Consider the following 21,936-nt stretch of genomic DNA (forward strand, 5'->3'; position numbering starts at 1 on the left):
GACAGCAGCACTTCATTTTAGAACATATCTTATATGGGTAGAGAATTGTGTCAAGAGTGAGATACCTTCTGGAGCAGTAGAATGACACAGCCATTTTTTCAGCGACTTTGGTAACAGATTTGTTTTAGGTTAGGCATGAAGGTTCGACCCAGAAGCGTGTCAAAGCAGAGAGCTTCTTTGAGATGAGAGCTATCCATTGGGGTCAAATGTATGAATTAAATATACATTATTCGCCCTTTCTACCATCACTCCAAAAGACTGGTTCCATTTTGTAATACAAAAAAAAAGCAAACAAAACATACTAAAACACATAAAAAAATCATACTTGGGATATCATCACCTTCCCTATTCTCTTTACTGAATATTTCCTTGTCATAGGGACAATGCTTGCTTAATATTTTATTGAAACTTTTGAAGTTTCTCCTGTGAATAGACGGACGTACGTCAATATGTTTACCATCTGTTGTCAGGCAATTTTATGATCTGCAAAATAAACAAGTGGAAAAGATTTTTTTTATTATTTGGTAAGATTAACATCTGCTATGACAAGTTGAATTTGTCTGACATCTTTTCTCACAGGAATTTTCAATTTTGTCACATAATAGCATTCACAGACGTTTGAAAATTGAATACAATTTATTTTTTAATATATATTTTTCAGAAGGAAAATAAAACAGAACACACACACACACAAACACACACACACACACACAAACAAACACACACACATATATATTATTATTATGTACTCACTAGGAGTTTTCACACAGACTATCATCAAAGAATTCTTGCTTTTGTTGTTGTTATTCTTCTTCTTCTTCTTATTATTATTATTATTATTATTATTATTATTAGTAGTAGTAGTAGTAGTAGTAGTAGTAGTAGTAGTAGTAGTAGTAGTATTGTTGCAGCTTTTGCACAGGCCATCATCAAAGAATTCTTTGAAAACAGCCTGTGATGTTCCCTGGAATCTAAGTGACAACAAGTCTCCCCAGATTTCCTGTACTCTCCTCCTCTTTCGATAACCATTGCAAATTAATTTGCGTTATCGCAACAGCCATTTACCATTGATTTCTCGTTGGTAACAACCATTGGTTTTCATTGAGATATGGGTGGCTCTAAGCCACCCCAAGGTCCCAGTCATTCTCATACTCATCCAGCAGAGGTTTGGTTATTGCTTTTTCTCCTTGATCTTTCCATCCTCCTTGAACTTCCGCTTATGGTGACGAAATAAAAAAGGAAGAAAAGGAAAAAATGGAGGGGGGCTAACTTACAATTATGTAATTATACAGTTTCCAAGCAGTGTTTCTTTGTATTTTACCTCTTTAGTGGTTTCTGTATGCCTGACTAGCACTTGCAGTTCATATATATTAGTCTCCACACTCTGCCTTAATATTTCATCCGTTTTCATTATTATTATCTTTTGTATCTTCTCAGCCATCCCTCTGATTCCAATCTCACTAATTCTTTTTTCAATATTTTTCGGTATTGTTCCTAGTGCTTCTGCTATTATTGGTGTTACCTTAACTTTCTTCATCTTCCATATATCGTTTTAAGTTCCTTGACCATTTTGTGTACTTGCTCTGCTTTTCTGTCTCTTTGATCTTCACTTTATGGTCTGCTGGCACGGCACAATCTACAATCTGGCAGGACTTTTCCTTCTTACTTACTATTATGGTCTCCGGTTTTCTTGTTTGGATGTGTTTGTCTTTTTGTATATCCATGTCTCATAGAATTTTGTGACTTTTATTTTCAAGTACTGCTGCCAGTTTGTGCTTGTATCATTTATCTGAGTGTCCAAGATGCAGTTGTATAGTAGTTCATGTGTTCCCATTTTCACCTTTTGCTATCCTTTCTCTTCCTCTGTGAATAGTCCACGATAATGAAGAGAGAGGTAAATTTGTTCCCTTAGTTGTGTTGTTAGTATTTTCCATATTGTAAGTAAACATGTCATGGGTCTATAGTTACTGGGGATGGTTACTTTTGTTGTGTCTTTTAACACCAGGTAGCACGTCTGTTTCATCGATGCATTTTTTTCCATGTTCTGAGTTAGTTTTTCATGTAGTGATATGAATTTTTTGAATCAGTACGTGTGTATTCTGTCGTGACCTGGTGCTCTCCAGTTTGCATTTTTTCGTAAGGTTGCAGTGGCGTAGCAACCGTTTTTGTCACCAGTGGCATACATAAGATTTGCCCCCCCCTCTTCTGCTGGCATTTAGTAACCTGCTTACCTTCAAAATTCAAAATAGCCCTCAAAATATTTATTTTTATGGAAAATTGAATACAATTTATTTTTAATAATTTTTTTAATAATAGCAGCAGTCTAATTTTAGACTACTGCTATTAGTCCTTGACTTTCATCTTATTACACTATTCCTATATATTAGTTGTGCTGTTAGTATTTTTCATCATATTGTAAGTAAACATGTCATGGGTCTATAGTTACTGGGGATGGTTACTTTTGTTGTGTCTTTTAGCACCAGTGTGGTTTTACAGTAGGTCATCCATTCTAGCATGATGAGTTAGTTTTTCATGTAGTGATATGAATTTTTTGGACCAGTACGTGTGTATTCTGTCGTGACCTGATGCTCTCCAGTTTGCATTTTTTCGTAAGGTTGGAGTGGCGTAGCAACCGTTTTTGTCACCAGTGGATACTTAAGATTGCCCCCCTTCTGCTAGCATTTAGTAACCTATTTACCTTCAAAATTCAAAATAGCCCTCAAAATATTTATTTTCATGGAAAATTGAATACAATTTATTTTTTAATAATTTTTTTAATAATAGCAGCAGTCTAATTTTAGACTACTGCTATTAGTCCTTGACTTTCATCTTATTACACTATTCCTATATATATATATATATATACAGTTGTTGTCAAAGAAAACCAAAGATTTATCAAAACAAAAATGTATTATGCAAATTATTGAAAACACAATTTGTTTTATAAAATTAACTGGCTACGTAAACAAGTAAATAATGACTGGATACGCAAACAAAGGAAATCAAATTTTTTTCAAAACAAAAACGTATAATTATAAAAATTGTTAAATTAAAATAATTGACTGCACAAACAAATATATTAATAAATTTAAATGAGAACATTTGAAAACCTGAAAAAAATATGAAATAATGGACCAACATCTGTAAAATCGGTTCTAGTGTATGTTTTCGCGCCAATACTTCAACTTCATGCGCAACATCATCATTGACAGTTTTGGACGTAATCAACACTGTCAATATCGACTTCCAAAGTAAGAGTATCAACGTTAGTAATATCAACTTTATCCTTTAGGTCTCCGCATGATTTTCGCCTTTCGTTTCCGCCATTTCGGCCGTAGAAGTCTGATGAATTTCAACAACACTCCTTTATTCTTTTTTTTTTGGGGGGGGGTCCTCTTCTTTTGTTTTTTGCTTTTTACAGAATGCCACACCGTTCTCCTTCATTACAGTACTTTCTAAAAAAAGTCATGCAAATATTCTGAAAAAATTTAAAATACTATTTTAGAAAACAGTACGATATTTCTCTGTATAAGCACCTCCTTGTGTTGGTCCGTACTAGTACTACAAAGGTGAGATACCCCCCCCCCACACCAAAATAAAAAAATTAAAGAATCAGTTTTCTGAGATACTTATCCATATATATATATATATATATATATATATAGAAAGAGAGAGAGACCCGTAAATAACACCCCCCGACCCCCCCCAAAAAAAAAACAAAAGAAAAAGCGAAACTTACGGAGGACGAGTTTTTCTTTTTTTTTTCTATTTTAAATGTTATATATTAGTTTTTGACCACTTTTCCATTCGGTTGAGTATTTTATTTTCTATTTTTGCGTAATTCAGTCATCAAAAAAGTGCGCGAAAACAAATCTCTAAATGAGGCTCTTCATTCCTTCCTCACGAAGAAGAAGAGGAGGGCATTTTTCGCCATCTTGAATTCTTACAACTCGTAAAATGTTAATATTTGAGATGGAATCGAGAGCGTTTAAAACTACTTTAAAACAATAATAAATGATTCAGGTAGGTTGCAAAATAACTTTTGTAGCCAATGTGAATAATGATAATAATAATAATAAGAAGAAGAAGAAGAAATGATGATGATGATATTATTATTATCATCATCATTTCTTCTTCTTTTTCTTCTTCTTCTTCTTTTATCAATGTCTCTCTGGAAAGGGATGGAATGGATTTCCCTCAATCCCCACTTCAAACCAGGAGCTTCAAAGATCAAGGGTTTTCCTAAGGATGTTAGTTGTACCGATAATTGCAGAGGTCTGAAGGCCACCCAAAACATCGGGGATTTGTAGTTTTTTCAATTGTCCTTCTAGACGACTTGATACTACTCCAATGTACCAATTACGATCGGGATTATTTGTGTTTTAACCCCATGTATGCGCCTTATCTCCAAGGCCAATAGAGCATAATTGCTCCACTTCTCATTCTACTTCTCTCTCACATTCCTGTCCCAGGGTACTGAAAAATCTACAATCTGCCAGTTTTTTGAGACCTTGTCAATGACGACCAAATCTGGACGATTATATTCCAATTGCTTAGTCGTTATGACACTTTTGTCCTACCATACCTTGCCATCCTCACTTGTTCTCACTTCATCAGGCACCTCCTCAAACAATTTTCCAGCACACTTCATCCCAACCCTCTTACACACCTCCCAATATATCCAGAGTCCCATGTGATCGTGTCTTTTGCGGTACTCTCTCTAGGCCAGTCCACTACACCCTGCTGCAAGGTACACAATTGACTATGAGGTCTTACCACAAATCCGGCATTCTGCAGCAACTTCCTCTCCTAGAACCAATTTTTTGAACAATCGTGTTCCTAATGTCTGCTCTTGTGCTGCACAAACAAAAGCTTCAGTACTCTTAGTCAGACACCCAGCTCTAAGCCATTGCCATGATCTTTCATCAGCCACTTCTGCTATATCCTGAAACAACCTTCCATGCATTTTCTTCCTATTCGGTACCTCTGCCCTTTCTCTAACCATACGTTTCACATAATCAGCCTTGGTCTCACATACCTCCACTTCATTGACCACAACCTTAAGCATCCACTCCTCACTTTTAACCACATGGTCCTTCAACAACATCTCCTCGGTTCTAACACAATCTTTTACACTTTTCAATCCTCTCCCACGATCTTTCCTCTTTTGATACAGCCTTGCTACGCTACTTCGAATGTGAAATATATCAAACATTGCTAAAACTTTTCTTATTTTGATATCCATGGCATGCAAATCCTTGTCAGACCATTCTAAAATTCCCGCACAGTATCTCATGCTCCATGCATTCACTGCTTTCATTAGGTTTCCTCCATACAGTTTCGACTTTGCAATTAGTTTCACTCTTCTACGATACTCCTTCCTGACTTTCTCCTTCATTTCTCTGTTCATGATGCCTACACCCTCCAACACTCCCAAATACTTATATCCTGTATCTTCTATTTCGTTCATGATTTCTCCATTTGGCAGCACTATTCCATTCGAATGAACCTTTACTCCTCTTTTCATTACCAGCACCGCACATTTACTAACCCCAAACTCCATTCCAATGTCTTCTGAGTATGTCCCCACAAGTTCTACCAGTCTCTCCATTTCTTTTTCATTTCTACCGAATATTTTCAAATCATCCATAAACAGTAGATGGTTGAGGCGTCTGTCACCAGATCCAAAGTTATACCCCAGTTTTTCTCTCTTCAAGAAAATGCTCAGTGGCATCATAATCATTACAAAAAGAAGTGGTGATAGCGAATCTCCTTGAAATATTCCATGTTTTATGCCAACCTGCCCCATCTCCTCTCTGTTTGCTGTCAGCACCATTTTCCATTGAGCCATACTTGTCTCCAAAAGCCCTACCACATTCTCAGCAACATTCATCATCAATAGTGTTTCACGTATCCATGAATGAGGAACCATGTCATAAGCCTTTCTGTAATCGATTCATGCAACACTCAGATTCCTCTTCTTCTTCGCATCCTGCATTAATGCTTTATCAATTAGTAGTTGCTCTTTGGTACCTCTCGAGCCTTTCCGGCACCCCTTTTGTTCATCAGGAAAAACACCATTACTCTCAAGATGTTCATAAATTTTCTCTGCAAATATTCCAGGCAACAGTTTCCACATCAATGGCAGATATGTAATTGGTCTATAATTATTGGCATCTGTTCCTTTTGCAGGATCTTTCCTAATCAGTGTTGTTCTTCCCTTCAAAAGCCAATCAGGATAAAGGCATGGAAACTGTTTAAACCAGAAGCCCATCACTCCATCTGGACCAGGTGCCTTCCAGTTTGTCATCCTTCGTATGCCAGCCTTTACGTCATCAATGGGTATCTCAACGTTCTTCGTCTGCTGCATTTCTGATAGCCTTTCTCTGACCTCTCCCAACCACCTAGCCTTCTTATTATATCGCCCTTCGACGGATCAAATCTCACTCCAGAACTTCCTGGCATCTTTTGCATTTGGAGTGTTATTTCCCGCCTGTTTACTACCATTTAATTCTTTATACATCTGAGACTGATTGTTCCGAAAAAGGTTGTTCTGCCGAAATGCAACACTTTTTCCAACAAAGTTCCTAATTTTCATACCACCATTGTGGATCTTTTCTTTCAACATTGTTAGAACCCTCATGGTTCCCTTTTCCAGTAATCTATACCTTCTTTCAAACTCGTCCTTAGCTTTCTTAGTTTAACTCCTTTTCTTATTTCTTCGATTCTACCAATGTCTTTCCGACACCGTTTAATACTTTCTTCAAGCCGCCTCTGCCAGTGTGGCCTTCTATCCATTTCTCTCTTTTTCTTCTTTATTAAGCCAAGACGATATACAATAACGTATGACGCTGCATACAGAAGCCTGTTAAGTTCCGTAATCAATATGTTCTTTCTTATGATGCTGTGAATTACTCCTTGAATCATTTTTACCTCGCTTTTCACCTTCTGCCTATCACTACTCTTCATACTTGGAATCTCTATGATATCGTCTCTAAGAAGACCCTCTCTTAACTTCTGAAGTACTTCTTTTTCTACAGGAGTCAAAGTTCGAACTTCATCACCGCTTCTCCATACATCTGCTCCTTTCACTGGCTCCATTGTCTCAGAGTCAATGATCTCATCTGTCTTAGATACTTCAAACTCCTTCTCATCACTTCCCCTAACCATAGGATTCCATTCCTCCTCATTTCTTCGCCTCCCATCATTGCTTACATTTCCCTTCTGCACTTCCACTCTCTCAGTTCTTTCATCAGAGCTAGTTTCATCAATTTTACTTTCGTTATTCATTTCATTCCTAACCATCCATTCAATCTCTTCTCTTGCAATCACTGAAAGTAGGTTATTTTTTATTTGTTTTAACTTGGATAATAAGCTGACGACACTTCTAGCTCCTCCTCTCGATTCCCATTCTTCCTTCAGTTTTCGGATATATCCACCAGATTTGGGACTTCCACTTCTTACAAAGCATTCCCACAGTACTCTTCTTTCCTCATCCGTCCATGGTATTTTGACATTTCCTGTTCCAACTCCCTTCGTGTCTTGGTACCCTCTCTGGCAATTCTCACTTCCCCACATCCCCAGAATTTTGAACAGTTGTACGATGACGACAGGACCTACCCTGTTGACCAGTGGGACACCTACCAGACGTGAGCCCATCACAAGATGTTCCAGCCTCATTCACGTCGTTATTTTCAATATTTTGATTTGACATTCTCCGGTAAATGAGGTTAGTGACTTTTAGGTTACACCACCACTGATAGTTTTATCGAGACATCATTTCTAGGAGGGTTCCCCACCAAGGTTAAAGATCCCCTCCCGAACTTTCTCCTCCACCGCCACTATTACTATTACCACCACTAACGACAATAAAAATAAAATCTACAATGATAATAGTAACACTAATATCGGTATTAATAATAATAATAACAGCAGCAATGACAGCAAAAAACAACACCTGCCATTACAGCTACAGTAATAATAAAAGCATACCACAACTACTACCACCACCACCACTGCTACTACTAGTAATAATAATAGTAATAATAGTAATAACCAATGAAACTTTTTTCTTTCTTTTTTTAATAATAATATTAATAACAAACTAAGAAACTTATGAACGAGGAAAAAACAAAGATTCCATCCTTAAGAAACCAAAAGTGAAAAAACTAAAAACTGAAACAGAGAAGGTGAACAAACTCCGTCCATACATTCCAACAGAGATCATTACAGACCTAAACAATTTAATCTATGCAGGTGCCAAGACAGTAAGTATGAAGTTTAAAGAAATAAAAAAGACTGAGAAAGAAAAAAGACCAATAAAACCTGGATGTGAATTGATATTGGAAACCCAGATGAACAAACTAAAGAAAAAAGCCCAAGTCATAAACAAGATGAAAACAACTAGAAGAGGTTGGAAAACTAGAAATGCAACCAATGAAGAGAGGCTCAACAAGAAACAGGAAGAAGTGAAGGAAAAATGGCAGCAAAGGAAGCGAAAGTAAGACGATACCGATACAAATCTGAACAGTGCAAGCAAAACATGACCTTTGAAAATAATGAAAACTAATTCTACAAAAATGTAAATGGGAAAAAACAAAAGCATAACAACTGAACCCGACGGAAACAAAATGATACTGGAACCAGGTATGGGAAAAACGAAAGGATCATAACAGAAAAGCAGAATAGTTGAAAGAAATGAAAGGAGAGTCACGGCAAATCGAAGAAGGAACAGAGAATGAAATCAGCAAGGAAACCATCAAGACAACCCTACGAAAAATGGCCAACTGGAGAGCACCAGGTCATGACGAAATACATGCCTATTGGTTTAAGAAGTTCACAACACTTTATGAAAGGCTAGTTCAGCAACTGAAAAGATGCATCCACAAAGCACAAGTACAAGATTAGATGACCGAAGGTAGAACTATGCTGGTGCAAAAAGACACAGAAAAAGGGACCATCCCCAGCAACTACAGACCTATAACATGTTTACCTACAATGTGGAAAATACTTACTATACAACTGAGAAAACAAATTTATCAGTCCCTTCATAACCACAGACTACTCCAAGAAAAACAGAAAGGATGCCAAAAAGGAAAAAGAGGAACACACGACTTATTATACATAGACCAAAGGATTCTGAAGGAGATCAAAACTAGAAAAAGAACCTAGCCATGGCATGGATAGACTACAAGAAAGCATATGATAGAATCCTGCAAGCATGGATAATAGGATGCCTAAGAATGTACAAAATACCAAATAATATAAACAACCTGACAGAAAATGCAATGAAAACATGGAGACATGAACTGACAGCTGGTGGACAATACATAACTGAAATCAAAATATAGAGAGGGATCTTTCAAGGTGAGTCCCTATCATCATTGCTGTTCATTATAGCCATGATGCCCTGAACAACATCTTAAGAAAATGCCAAGGCGGATACAAGTTCACTAACACAGAAGAAAAAATAGACCATGGATGAACTGAAACTGTTTGCAAAAACAAAGACAAAATTAGAAACATAAATAAACACAACCAGAATCTTTAACTGAAATCAAAATACAAAGAGGTGATTCCCTGTCACGATTACTGTTTATTATAACTATGATGCCTCTGAACAACATCCCAGGAAAATGGCAAGCCAGATACAAATTCAATAACACAGAAAAAAGAATGTAGCACCCAATGTCCATGGGTGACCTAAAATTGTTTGCAAAAACAAAGACAGAACTAGCAAAAAACGGTATGGAAAAGTGCGCACTGCTGACTATGAGGAGGGGAAACTAGAAGCAACTAAGGTATAGTACTACGCCACCAAACAGAAATGATGACACTAAGTGAACATGATAGTACAAATACTTGGGAGTGCTGGAAGCAGACGCAATCAAAGCAATGGAAATGAAAGAGAAAATAGGAAAGGAATACCTCAGAAGAACAACAAAATAACTCCTCGAAACAAACACGTGGGCAGCGTCACTAATAAGATAGTCTGGACCGTTTATAAACTGGACCAAAGAAGAACTAAGGAATCTTGACGAGAAGATCAGGAAACTTGTGATGATGCACAATGCACTACACTAAATGTGACACGGAAAGACGGAGGAAGAGGGTTGGTATGTATGTGTAAATAACATAAAAATAGGATTAGAAAAATACATAATGTAGAACACCAAAAGAATTATTACTGCAGCAAGAGACAAGGAAGAAACAAACAAGATAGAAAAAGAGATGAAAAATAACACAAAAAGAAAAATGGGAAGAGAAACAGCTACATGGACGATTATGAAGTGACTGATAAATTTGTTCTCTCAGTTGTACAGTAAGTATTTTTCACATTGTAGGTAAACAGGTTATTAGAAAAGAAGAGACTGACGAAAACACTTGCAAATGGCTACAAAAAGGAAACCTTAACAGGGAAACTGAATCACTAATAACAGCTGTGCAAGATAACACAATTAGAACCAACCATATCAAAGTAAAGATCAACAAGATACAAGAAATGCAGACTCTGATGCAAAGGGACGAAACAATAAACCACATAATAAGAGAATGCAGTAAACTAGCCCAAAAAGAATATAAAAATAAACATAATTAAGTGGGGAAGGCAATGCATTACATTTGGAACACACAGGCAAATAGTGCAAACACAAACCAGCAGCAATACTGGAAAATGAAAGTCACAAGATCCTATGGGATATGGATATACAAACGGATAAACCCATCCAAGCAAGAAGACCAGATTTCATAATAGTCAACAAGAAGGAAAACTCCTGCCAGATTGTAGATTTTGCCATCCAGCAGACCACAGAGTGAAGATCAAAGAGACTGAAAAGTGGAGCAAATACACGGAACTGGCCAGAGAGCTCAAAGAGATCTGGAAAATGAAGAAAATAAAGATAACACCACTAATAGTAGGAGCGCTAGGAACGATACCGAAACACTTTGAAAAAAGACTGGGAGAGATTGGAATCAGAGAGATTGCTGAGAAGCTACAACGAATTTCAACTATGAAAACTGCAGAAATATTACGGAAAACCCTTGAATGTTGGAGAGTAACACCACACATAAACTACACACAAACTGGACATAGAAACTGCTACAGATGCAAAATACAAAGGAACATCACATGGAATCATGAAAACTGAAACTGTAGAATTGTAAGGTACCGCTCTACTTTTTTTTTCTGTGAGTATCACCATAAACAGGCACCACACCAAATAATGAGGGTCAAGGAGCGTGGAAAGACAGAGGAGAGAAAGCACTAGCCAGACCCCTGCTGGAGAAGTGCAACTTTGACCGAGACCTTGTGGATGCTTATTTCCACCTAAATTCCAGTGAAGACCAATAGTTGCCGCCAATGAGAAATCAATTGTAGGCGGCTGTTGCGATGATGCAGATTCTTTTGTAGGGGTTGTCAAAGGAGATGGAGAGTACTGGAAGTCTGAGGAGACTTATTGTCATTCAGACTCCAGGGAACCCCACAAGTTGTTCTCAAAGAGCAATCTTTGATGATGGCTTGTGTGACTAATCCTAGTGAGTAAATAATAATAATAATAATAATAATAATAATAATAATAATAATAATAATAATAATTGTACTGTCTCTGGCGTGCATGCAAGTTTCATGGGAATATGTGCAAATCTCGACAGTCAGATGAATTCCTATCGGCAATCAAACCTCTGGGGTATATTTTCGACATTTTCGAACGTCGAATAAGGTACAACTAAAAAAGACGAAAAACACTCAAATACGAAAAGAAGACGTAGTAGAAACGAGGAGTTTATTAAAACCTGAAAAGAGCCGCAGACAGAAAGGAAAAATATAAATTATGCTGAGGTGAGGTATGATTTACGAGAGCGTTTAAACGGGAGTTTACACGTGGTGAAAAATGTGGAAATGTTCATTAGATAAAAGAAATATTAGTAGAAAATAATATCGATGCTATTTAATTCTATTCTTAGCAAGGAGAAAGACAATATTTTTCACCAACGATGCCGAAAACATCAGAATACTTAAAAAATATAGAAAACTGCACCATGAACCATTCTTATATATATATATATATATATATATATATATATATATATATATATATATATATATATAAAGTACTCTGTGTGTGTGTGTGTGTGTGTGTGTGTGTGTGTGTGTGTGTGTGTGTGTGTGTGTGTGTTCTCTATGTGGACTCCAAAACAGCTGAACCGATTTTTTTGTAAATTTCACATAAATATACTTTATGTGTCTGGGAGTGTTCTTAAGTAGGTTTTGTATTGGAATATTTCTGATAAATATTTATAATCAAAAAACTCTGATTAAAGAAGACCCAGTCCGATTTTGACTGAGGTAAACACCCTTATACAACATAACATCACAAGTGCATTTGAGAAAATTTATTACTGCACAAGCAGAAAGGCCCAGCGTATATAATTAACAGTAGGTTCTTTGATAAGACAGAGCTGTGTTCAAAATGAACGATTCTGTTTAGAGCTCAACTGAGCCATCATACTTGACTTTTGCATTTCAAACTGTAATTCATATGTTCATGTATAAAAATAATTTTGTAAAGTTAACAGTAGGGTCTCTATAATGTAATGTAGACTACAATATATTGTAGACGACATACTCAAGCAAAATATCCCTTCCTTTTATGAATTCATATTTAAATTCTTTATTCTAATAATTCATCCATGAGTCGCATCTTGTGTTTGGTTAGATTAGCGAACCCACGTGACTTATTTTTCGCCATTCCTTCTGATTCAAGGCAAGTTGGTTGATGGACGCTTAACTGTTGAGAGATGTCCAATAAAAAGCATTTTCTTTCTATCTTCGCCTTGGCTTTCCTCTGTCTGTTTTGCTTTCTAATATACCCTCAAAGCATAACTTTGACAGGTCAGTGGTTGATTATTTGACATGGCCAAAAAATTTAAGGGTTTTACTTTTGATTTTATCAAATAGAAGGGGTAGGGAAGTAGTGTGATCGAGGGTGGATATTTTGTTTTTGCGATCAGGCGATGTCCAGTAATGAAACGCATTATGTGATTTTAAAACATCTCAATGGGATTGGCTAATTGTTTAGCCCATGTGATACAATCAAGGCCATATAAAACTTCTAGGGGAGGGGGGCATAAATTGCTGCTGAATTTTCCGTAAAAACCTTTCTTTATGGACTTTTTAAAGCACTGAATGATTTAATGTTCTATTATGTTGTATAATTTCGAATGTTGGAGTTAAGGCTAGGGATCACGTAATTTTTACACTTGTGGTATTGAACATTATGTGCGAGACATAGCCACAGAAGAAACACTTGTTGGAAGATGTTGAAGCAGTTGATGTAGACCCTGTTGCAGCTACCACTTGAGAAGATCCGCTTACTACATCCACAGCTCTGGACTGTTCTGACACTTTGATGAATTTGGATCTGTCTTTAGCTCATTAAATTGATGTATTCAGAAAACAACTATAACCTATGGCTAGGTTTTAATGAGCTAAATTACCTCCACACACATCTATGGAATAAAAAAAAACAATTAACAAATGTGAAATGCATTGTCAAATCACTAATATTAAATAAACACGCAATTAAAAAAAGCATCAGAAAAAAAACTATGTCAATAAATAACAACATTAATACCATTAACCACTATGAGAAGGTATGTAAAGCTTCCTCTTGGTATTCCCGAATAGAGCAGGCAATCAATCGATTTGATTGAAAAACGAGTGATTTCACCGATTTCAATGACAATAAAAGTATTAGAAGTGTGGAACGTTGATCGTCATTAAATCCCGGGCAACGTCGGGTCTCTCTGCTAGTGTTGCGATAAATTTCATTGAAACTGACGATTTTGCAAAATGTAGAAAGCTTTTTAATAAAATCAACTGCTTATACAACATCTTCTTCATTTAATCGTTGTGTGACAGCAAAATCCTTTTAAACAATGTAAATTTTTTTACCTTGTTTAAAAGAATTTTGGGTAAACTGCTATGTTAGTTAGTTTTCCTAATTATTTTGGTCCTGTAAGTATCCAAAAGAAAGACATAATTCAGTACAGGGTGGAACGATAAAATTGTCGCTCTAGAAAAGATGACATGATTCCATTTCCGTTGGATATTAACTGGTTTTCTTTTTTGTTGTAAACCATCGACTAGTTGGACAGTTGTGTACAAATCTCAAAAGCAATAGGAGCCTTCTATCATGTCTGAAAGTGACAGAATGTTCAACGAGTGAGATCGGAAATGCACTGCTGTACAACCCATGATCTCTACCAATCCAAGTTATGACATCAGGACCATTGCCAGCACCCTCAAAATGCAAATCCGGATGGTTCAATGCATGAGAGCACAGCTCAATGAAGTTTCCAGCCACAGTTATGGTCTTTGGTGTAGTGTCACATGAGGCCCACATAATGCCACCTCACATCTTTGAAGTTGGCTTCAAAGTCAACACCAAAGTGTACATGGATGTGCTGAAGAGTGTGGTGATCCCTAGTGTAATCAGGTGGCCATTAGCAGACCCTGAGTATGGCAGCAGGATTGGGTGCCAACCCACAAGTCCAAAGAGCCCCAAGCTTGGCTTCAGAAGGAGTGCTACAACTTTGTACCCTTCTCTTGCAGGCCTCTCTCCTCCCCTGACCTGGACCTGCTGGACTACTTTGTTTGATTGTATGTCGAGAATATGACCAACATGACCTCCACAACACCGAAGCTAGCCTGATCACTGCCATCCACCAAGTATTCCCAGAGCTCATGCCAGCACTTGTGAAAATGCATGTTCTAGTTCTGTTATCGAGGCAGTGATTGAAGGAGGCTTCATTGAATAAATGTCAGCTCTACTACATAATCAATTTACTTGAATTGATTTTTTCCATAAAAGTTTTAAAATAAAGCTGTAGTGCTGTTTTCTTTAGGGCGACAACTTTATCGTTCCACCGTGTAATTTGAACAGAAAAGAAAATACAACAAATAAAGAGTGTGGGTATACGTCAGTCCAACTGCCAAGCGCGCATGACTTGTGCATAACTTATGTGTTTAGAGACATATTCTTTCGGTCATAGGGTGGACACACGACAAAAGAAAGAAAGAAAGAGAGAATGAATTAAAAATGTCATTCAACTGCAAATAGGATGATTACTAATGCAATGATACCAACGTAGACTAAGCTGAATTCAAATCAAACTGGAATATTTTTATGGAAATCGCTCTCGACAAGATGCAAGGAACTAAAAAATACTACTTCAAGGTTATAAACTAGCCAATTATAAGTGTTATAGGGATAGATTCCGACCAAAAGACAGCAATTTTTTCCCTTTTGTCAAAAACGCCAAGAGAATATTCTTTCGGTCTTAATAGTAAGTAGAAGAATTCATTATTACCCGTAAGGCAGGCACACCATAACAATAATTTACCTGAGTTTTGTTCATGCTCTGAAAGATATTTTACAACTTCTGATTTTGTTCTTGTGGTTTTATTATTTCAGTACAAGGAATTTGAAGAAGTTGTTGTTGAAGATCGCATTCAGAAGGAAATACAAAGACGGAAACTTGAAGAGGAAGAAATGCAACTAAGAGCTTCAATAAAGGTTAGTAAATTGAGAATGGTATTTACTTACATTGCACCATGGCAAGATCGGAAGTTGGAATGGAAAACGCTGATCCATAAAAATGCTTGAGCAGTCCCATCAATATTCACAGTTGGGACGCATCAGGCAATTAGTAATAAACTAGCCCCCTTCTCAAATGAAAGATGGAAGATGGAATACTGTTTCGACATATGGTGAGGAGTTGCTTAGAGTACTTTTTCCTGTCATAACAAGGTATAAAACCGTTTTCAAAATCTAGTGGGGAAGTACCTATTCATCTCTCTACTTCCTCCTTCTCTCTGCTCTATCATTATTTTTGTGGCGGATGCTCGATTGAGCTTCAATCTATAATTCCTCCCTGCAAAGCATTCGCAACAAGTCCTCATCTAGCTAAAACAATTCTTAAAAATACTCTCTAAATGTGCCTAAAACTAAACGAAAATTCTATGAGCAAAGTTTCTTTCTTAGTACTGTCCGACTGTGGAATACAATGCCGTGGGGCTTCTTTTCAGGCGGCTATAATATGATAATTTTCAAGTCTAATGTAAATAAGTTCTCGTTGAGCCGCCCTCTTAAATAATCAGACCCTACCCAAGTTCCACCATTACCAATCATTACGATGTCTCGCAAAATCTACTTGGCACTTATTAATTCTTCTCCTTGAGTGGACTTTGGGCTTTCATAAGTAGTGACCCCCACTCTATTATAAAAAGGGGTAAATTCTCCTTAAACTACAGAGAACCGTACTTCATCCCAACAGATCAAGGCCATTCGTCATCAAACTGGTTCACTCTGCTGGATTGGTATGCTTGCTGTTTAAAGCAATATAAAAAAAATGAGAGTGAATGGAGAACCAATACACAGTCCAATATTTGAAAATATGTGATAAGCTGCGAAAAAAACTTCTGATTGTTCATATTATTGTGATTCTTCAGACTCCTATTTTCATCTATAGTATTATTTTCACAACGTTTCAGCTGATATAACCTCCACTCTTCTTCAGGTGTATCTTATCAAACTCAGGAATCTTTCTGTCAAACTCAGGAAGCTGCACAGAATTTCAAACGGAACCTTTTATTTAATCTACGACTGTAGAATGCTCTCGTTCTGTCCTAAGTAATTTGCTGAAAGAACTTGTTTACATTGGACTTGAAAATGACTATGTTGTAGTCAGCTGGAAAGCATTTAGAGGTGTCCTTCACTAGTTTTAAGGATTATCTATTAGGGCAATGTATTTTTGGGATGAATTAGTTGCAAAGAAATATTTTCAGTAGAAAAGGTTTATGGGTTTGTCATTAAATGTGAGAAAAACGAGAGACATATGATGAACAAAACAAAGCATATATTCGCAAAAGAGATATTTTATGTATGTTTGAAATGAAAGTTTATAGCTGTGGAAAAAACAGAATGTTCATGAATATTTTTAGAGTTCTTGTAAAAACAAGGAGATTCTTTAGTTGAGATATCTAGGAAACCAAGGGAAAAGAGTTTAAGAGCCATGCATTACAGAGGTCATAAAATCGTAATCAAAACGGTTGTGATCAATTAAATAGATTATAATTCATTGAAAGTTGTTAATAAGAATCCATGTTCTTTGTTCATTTTTGTGTTAAGAAAGCAACTTATGGTTAGGCTTTAATGAGCTAAATTGCCTCCACATACACACCTATGGAATAGAAACAATAAACAAATATTAAATAAACATACAATTACATCACATTAGAAAAAAAACTATATCAATAAATAACAACAGTAATACCATTCATCACCTTCCAGCAACATATCCAACACAATCATCATAAAATTTCCATAGGTTTAAACTAGTCAGCTGACATAAACAAAAGAAGCAGTGTTGTCAATATATAATGCAATATAAACTGAATTTTACACTAGAATTTATATTACATTTATCATATTAGAACAGAAGTTCAGTGAGAAAGGTTGGAAATATTTCAAGTGATGAGTTGTTTTAAATGAACAGACGACACTAAGCGATTTAAGCCATCAGTGTGTGTGTGTGTGTGTGTGTGTGTGTTGCACTTTGTAAGTGTAAGTATGTAAATGACAGTGTATGATTGCGTGAGTTGAGGATTGTGGCGATTGAATGGAGACGAATATTAGCACCGTGTGAATTTTTTGTCTTAACTGAAAGAAAATCTGGCTTTTTAAAAGATTTAGGTGTCTTCTAGAAAAGCCAATTCGAATAAATTAAAAATCCTCTGATTGGTTCAAAATATGATTATTTGATTTTATTAATTCATGCTTGCATGAATTCAGTGTGCAGAAACGAGTTTACGCATTTTGATTTTGGACACTGAAGGGTAAACTTCAAGGTTACAAGCAGGCCCATAGTACATAACTCTACAGGCGGGAAGTTCTATGAAAAGAATCTTTCTTTGATTCAAGGTCTATTTATCGTGTGCATGGATTGAAATAGCCATAACTCAAAAAACGTTTCTCCCGTTTAGCAAAGTTCATGATTGTAATATTTGATCTCAACCTGAAACAATTTAATTACTTCATGACTGTCTTCATCCTCATAGTACAATCTGACCATCCTTTCTTTATCAACAATGTTTTCTATAATTCTCTACAATAAAAAAAAGAGTTTTTATGCCCAAAGGACACATTTCTTTTCTCCAAAAAACACATTCTCTCTGATAAAACGTTATTCGATCGATCCTGGCATTCTTGCATGTTCATAAGTTTTGCAAAGTTCATGATTGTAATATTTGATCTCAAACGAGAGAAAAAAACAAAGCATATATTCGGAAATGATGAGTTGTTCGGTACTTTTTCTGCCTCTCAAATATAATTGAATTTTTTATCGCCTTTTTATTTATTCAATTTGCTTCTGATGCCACTTGTCCCATTGTTGCATCCTTGTGCCCGTTTTAAAAGTATTTTAATGAAATCTGCTCTGACGAACTTACAGCACTCGACCTAAATACTCTCAACTAAACTAACAAGCAGTAAAATTTTACCCTTCACTATAGAGATCCCTAGAAACTTCTACTCTAATTAGTTGTTTCCTCGAACTGCTGGACTTGTGTATTCACTCTTGGTCTCTTGCTTCTCTGGCTGAACTGACATGCAGAAGTTTAAGTGTAATGTAAACAGACATCTAACTGATCAATCCCCTACACAGTGTCCCTGTAGATATGGTATCAAATAATAGCACCTTATGTCCAAGCATTTTGTTTAGGGTGAATAAGAGTAAAAAACAGAAATGTAACTAACTCCTAAGACACATTACATCTGACATATACATACGATATAGTCTAGAAGCCAGCATTACTGAAATTAATATTGTCAACAAAATGAGAGAAAAAAAATGTTAAAATCATTACAATTACATTTAATCATGATTAGGGTGGATGCCACCGAAAGCCCCCCCCCCAAAAAAAATGTTTTAAATTATTTCTCATTTAGGAAAAAATATACATTACTTAGTTTTTTAAATTTACAAAATAATGCTTTAAAAAATGCGACTAACTCCTACGATTCCATTTTCGTGCCGACTATGCAGGGCACATCACACCTGACTTTGATGCAACCCTCAACAAATTTGACTCAATTTACACCACTAACGATTACTACACTACCACCACACATTCAGTAATCTTTATACTTGAGTGGCCTTCGGGCCTTGATAAGTGAAGAATCCCTTGTAAAAAAAAATTGAAAACTTTTAAATAAAAGCTAAGGTTGATTTGACCCAAGAGTTTTATTTTTTTTTGCATGAAGGAAACGTTTTATATAAAATGAATGAAAAAAGGATTATCTTTAAAAGTGTTATATATATGCATACGAGGATCATTGTAATAGTAAAACCTCCTATTTGTTAACTCAAAAAAGTTGAAGAGCTATAAAGACAGGAGTGGTACCATTAAAACGAGCGACTTTTTGTGCTTCCGATTTTATTTTTCTACAAAGTCACCATCATCCTCAATGCACTTTTGCTAGGAATTCAATGACGCATCTGTGCTTCTGATGCACGTCAATGACAGGGGATGCTTTCTTAGAGTCCCACAGCGTCAATATATCCAACACGAAGAAGAAAATTTCAGATCACGAATGTATACGTCCAGTTATCATAACAATACAATTTGCAATCCCCTCTAATCAATTCAGCCGGAATAAAAAATAGTAGGAACGTCTGTATATATATATATATATATATATATATATATATATATATATATATATATATATATATATATATAGCCCTTGTAAAGGTTGCAAAGAAAAACAAAACGCCAAAATAAAGTAACATGCATTGCAAAGCTCTTTCACGTGCTGTTGATTTTCATATTGCTGGGCCTCTAGCCTCATCAGTTGTTCTTGTTGTCTTTCATTTGACCATTTCTGGTGTTCAAATAATTGAAGTTGGTAAGCGTTGCAAAGAAAAACAGAACACCAAAATAAAGTAACAGCATGTATTGAAAGGCGGACAATAGGTGGGTTGTTTGTCATAGTCGAAGAACAACCTAGGTTGGTCCACCGGATGTCGACTGATACCTTCCGGTTTAGTCTTCCGGTATTTATTGAGATTGGTATAGTCTATTAATCGGTAACATAGGTTAATTCCGCCACAATATATATATATATATATATATATATATATATATATATATATATATATATATATACTAGCTGTACCCGGCCACGCGTTGCTGTGACTCAGTTTGTTAAAATGGAACACATGCGAAAGTAGAGAAAAGTTTGATTCTTTTTTTCCAGAGAATGTACAAATTATTTATTTTTTTTAAACAGATGTTAAGAAAATAAACAGAAAAATACTTCCATCATTAATTATGCAAAAACATAAATAAAATGTTGATTTAGTGTTTCAATATGCTTATAAATTACGATAAAACTTGCTGAGTATGCACTGCTTTACGGTTGTTGAAAAATGGAACGGAAACTTAAATTTTGCTTCATTTTAATCTTTCTTAATTTTTTAATTGTGCCCCCCCAAACGAATATAATCAAAACAGTAACATTCAACAATTGTACTTTATGTATATAAAACACAAAATATTTATTAAAAAAAAAAAATTTTTTTAAGTTAATAACGAAAGGGAAATAATTCCATTTTTAAACGAAAAAGTCAGTTTACCTAACTTACTGTATTAATGCTATTTTTTTTAAGCAAGAAAAAAAAGGTAAATATCCAGATACGCTACTACAACACTGACCACTCTAATTTGTTTTTGTATAGGTAATTGAGGTCGCTGACAACGAATCTGATAGTCAAACTTGGGGCAAATTTACCGTTTGCATGGTATTTACCTTTGAACCCACGAACTTCTTTCCACCATTTTGCAGCTTCCGTTTATGCTACGTGCATGCACGCTGTAGCATAAACGACGGCTTCACCAAGCAAACTACATTGGGGGGAGGGGATTTTTTTTTTCCAGGACATAGAATTTTCTAATGTTCAAAAATACATTATAGCGCTTTTTGGGTGAAAAATTTAAAATTAGCAGAAAAAAGAAATAAAATAAGAAAAGGAAAGCACACGAAGTTGGAGTAGGGGGGGGTTAATTTATCTGTTTTGTTTTTTTACCTGGAACATCGAATTTTCAAATTTTCCGTAAGTAACGCACCGACATTTACCAAACACCATTTAACATTTTCCAGAGATGTTACTTTTTACATTGGGGGGGGGGCGGATGTGATGTTGGGGTGTGCGCGCGCCCCAACATCACATTCCCCCCCCCCAAACAAATTAGAGTATTCGGTGGGGTTTGTATTACTGTACACATAGATTAAATGAAGTTGTCAAAAAACAAATATATAACAAATAAATGTTATCAAAGGAACGATAAGTTACTTTTCTACCAAACTGGATATATATTTCGTGTTTTTATTCAATGTAACATGTTTATTCAGCTCGAAAACATACAGTGTTTACCGATGTATTGGAACATTCAAGATGGAGTCTGATTCTCTCTTTAACACGGTAAGTTTGGGAAAAGGTGTTATAAATAAAAAATCGGATAATATACTGTTAAAAACTCGCTCAATACATGTTACTGTGACATAGGTTGACATATATTCGGTGGGTTTTTAATAGTATTTTGTATAGTTTTTTATTTATAACACCTTTTCCCAAACTTACCGTGTTAAAGAGAGAATCAGACGCCATCTTGAATTTTCCAATATATCGGTAAACACTGTATGTTTTTCGAGCTGAATAAACATGTTACATTGAATAAAAACACGAAAAATATATCCAGTTTGGTAGAAAAGTAACTTATCTTGCCTTTGATAACATTTATTTGTTATATATTTGTTTTTTGACAACTTTTTCGAATCTGTGTGTACAGTAATACGAACCCCACCCTAAATA

At 35.8% G+C, this 21,936-nt stretch overlaps 1 protein-coding gene across 2 annotated transcripts in view; it reads left to right on the forward strand.

Annotated features, from left to right (window-relative positions):
- LOC145293106 (dynein regulatory complex protein 9-like) overlaps window positions 1-21,936 on the forward strand; it is a 1,598,532-nt gene that overhangs the window by 1,444,586 nt on the left and 132,010 nt on the right. For both annotated transcript variants that reach the window (XM_080139483.1, XM_080139484.1), the window contains one exon: window positions 15,477-15,578. In XM_080139483.1, coding sequence (XP_079995609.1) covers window positions 15,477-15,578 — 102 coding nt within the window. The remainder of the gene's footprint in view (window positions 1-15,476; window positions 15,579-21,936) is intronic.

This window comes from Euprymna scolopes, chromosome 14 (genome assembly GCF_053919585.1).
Source record: "Euprymna scolopes isolate OS-2025 chromosome 14, ASM5391958v1, whole genome shotgun sequence".
Taxonomy (NCBI): Eukaryota; Metazoa; Mollusca; class Cephalopoda; order Sepiida; family Sepiolidae; genus Euprymna; species Euprymna scolopes.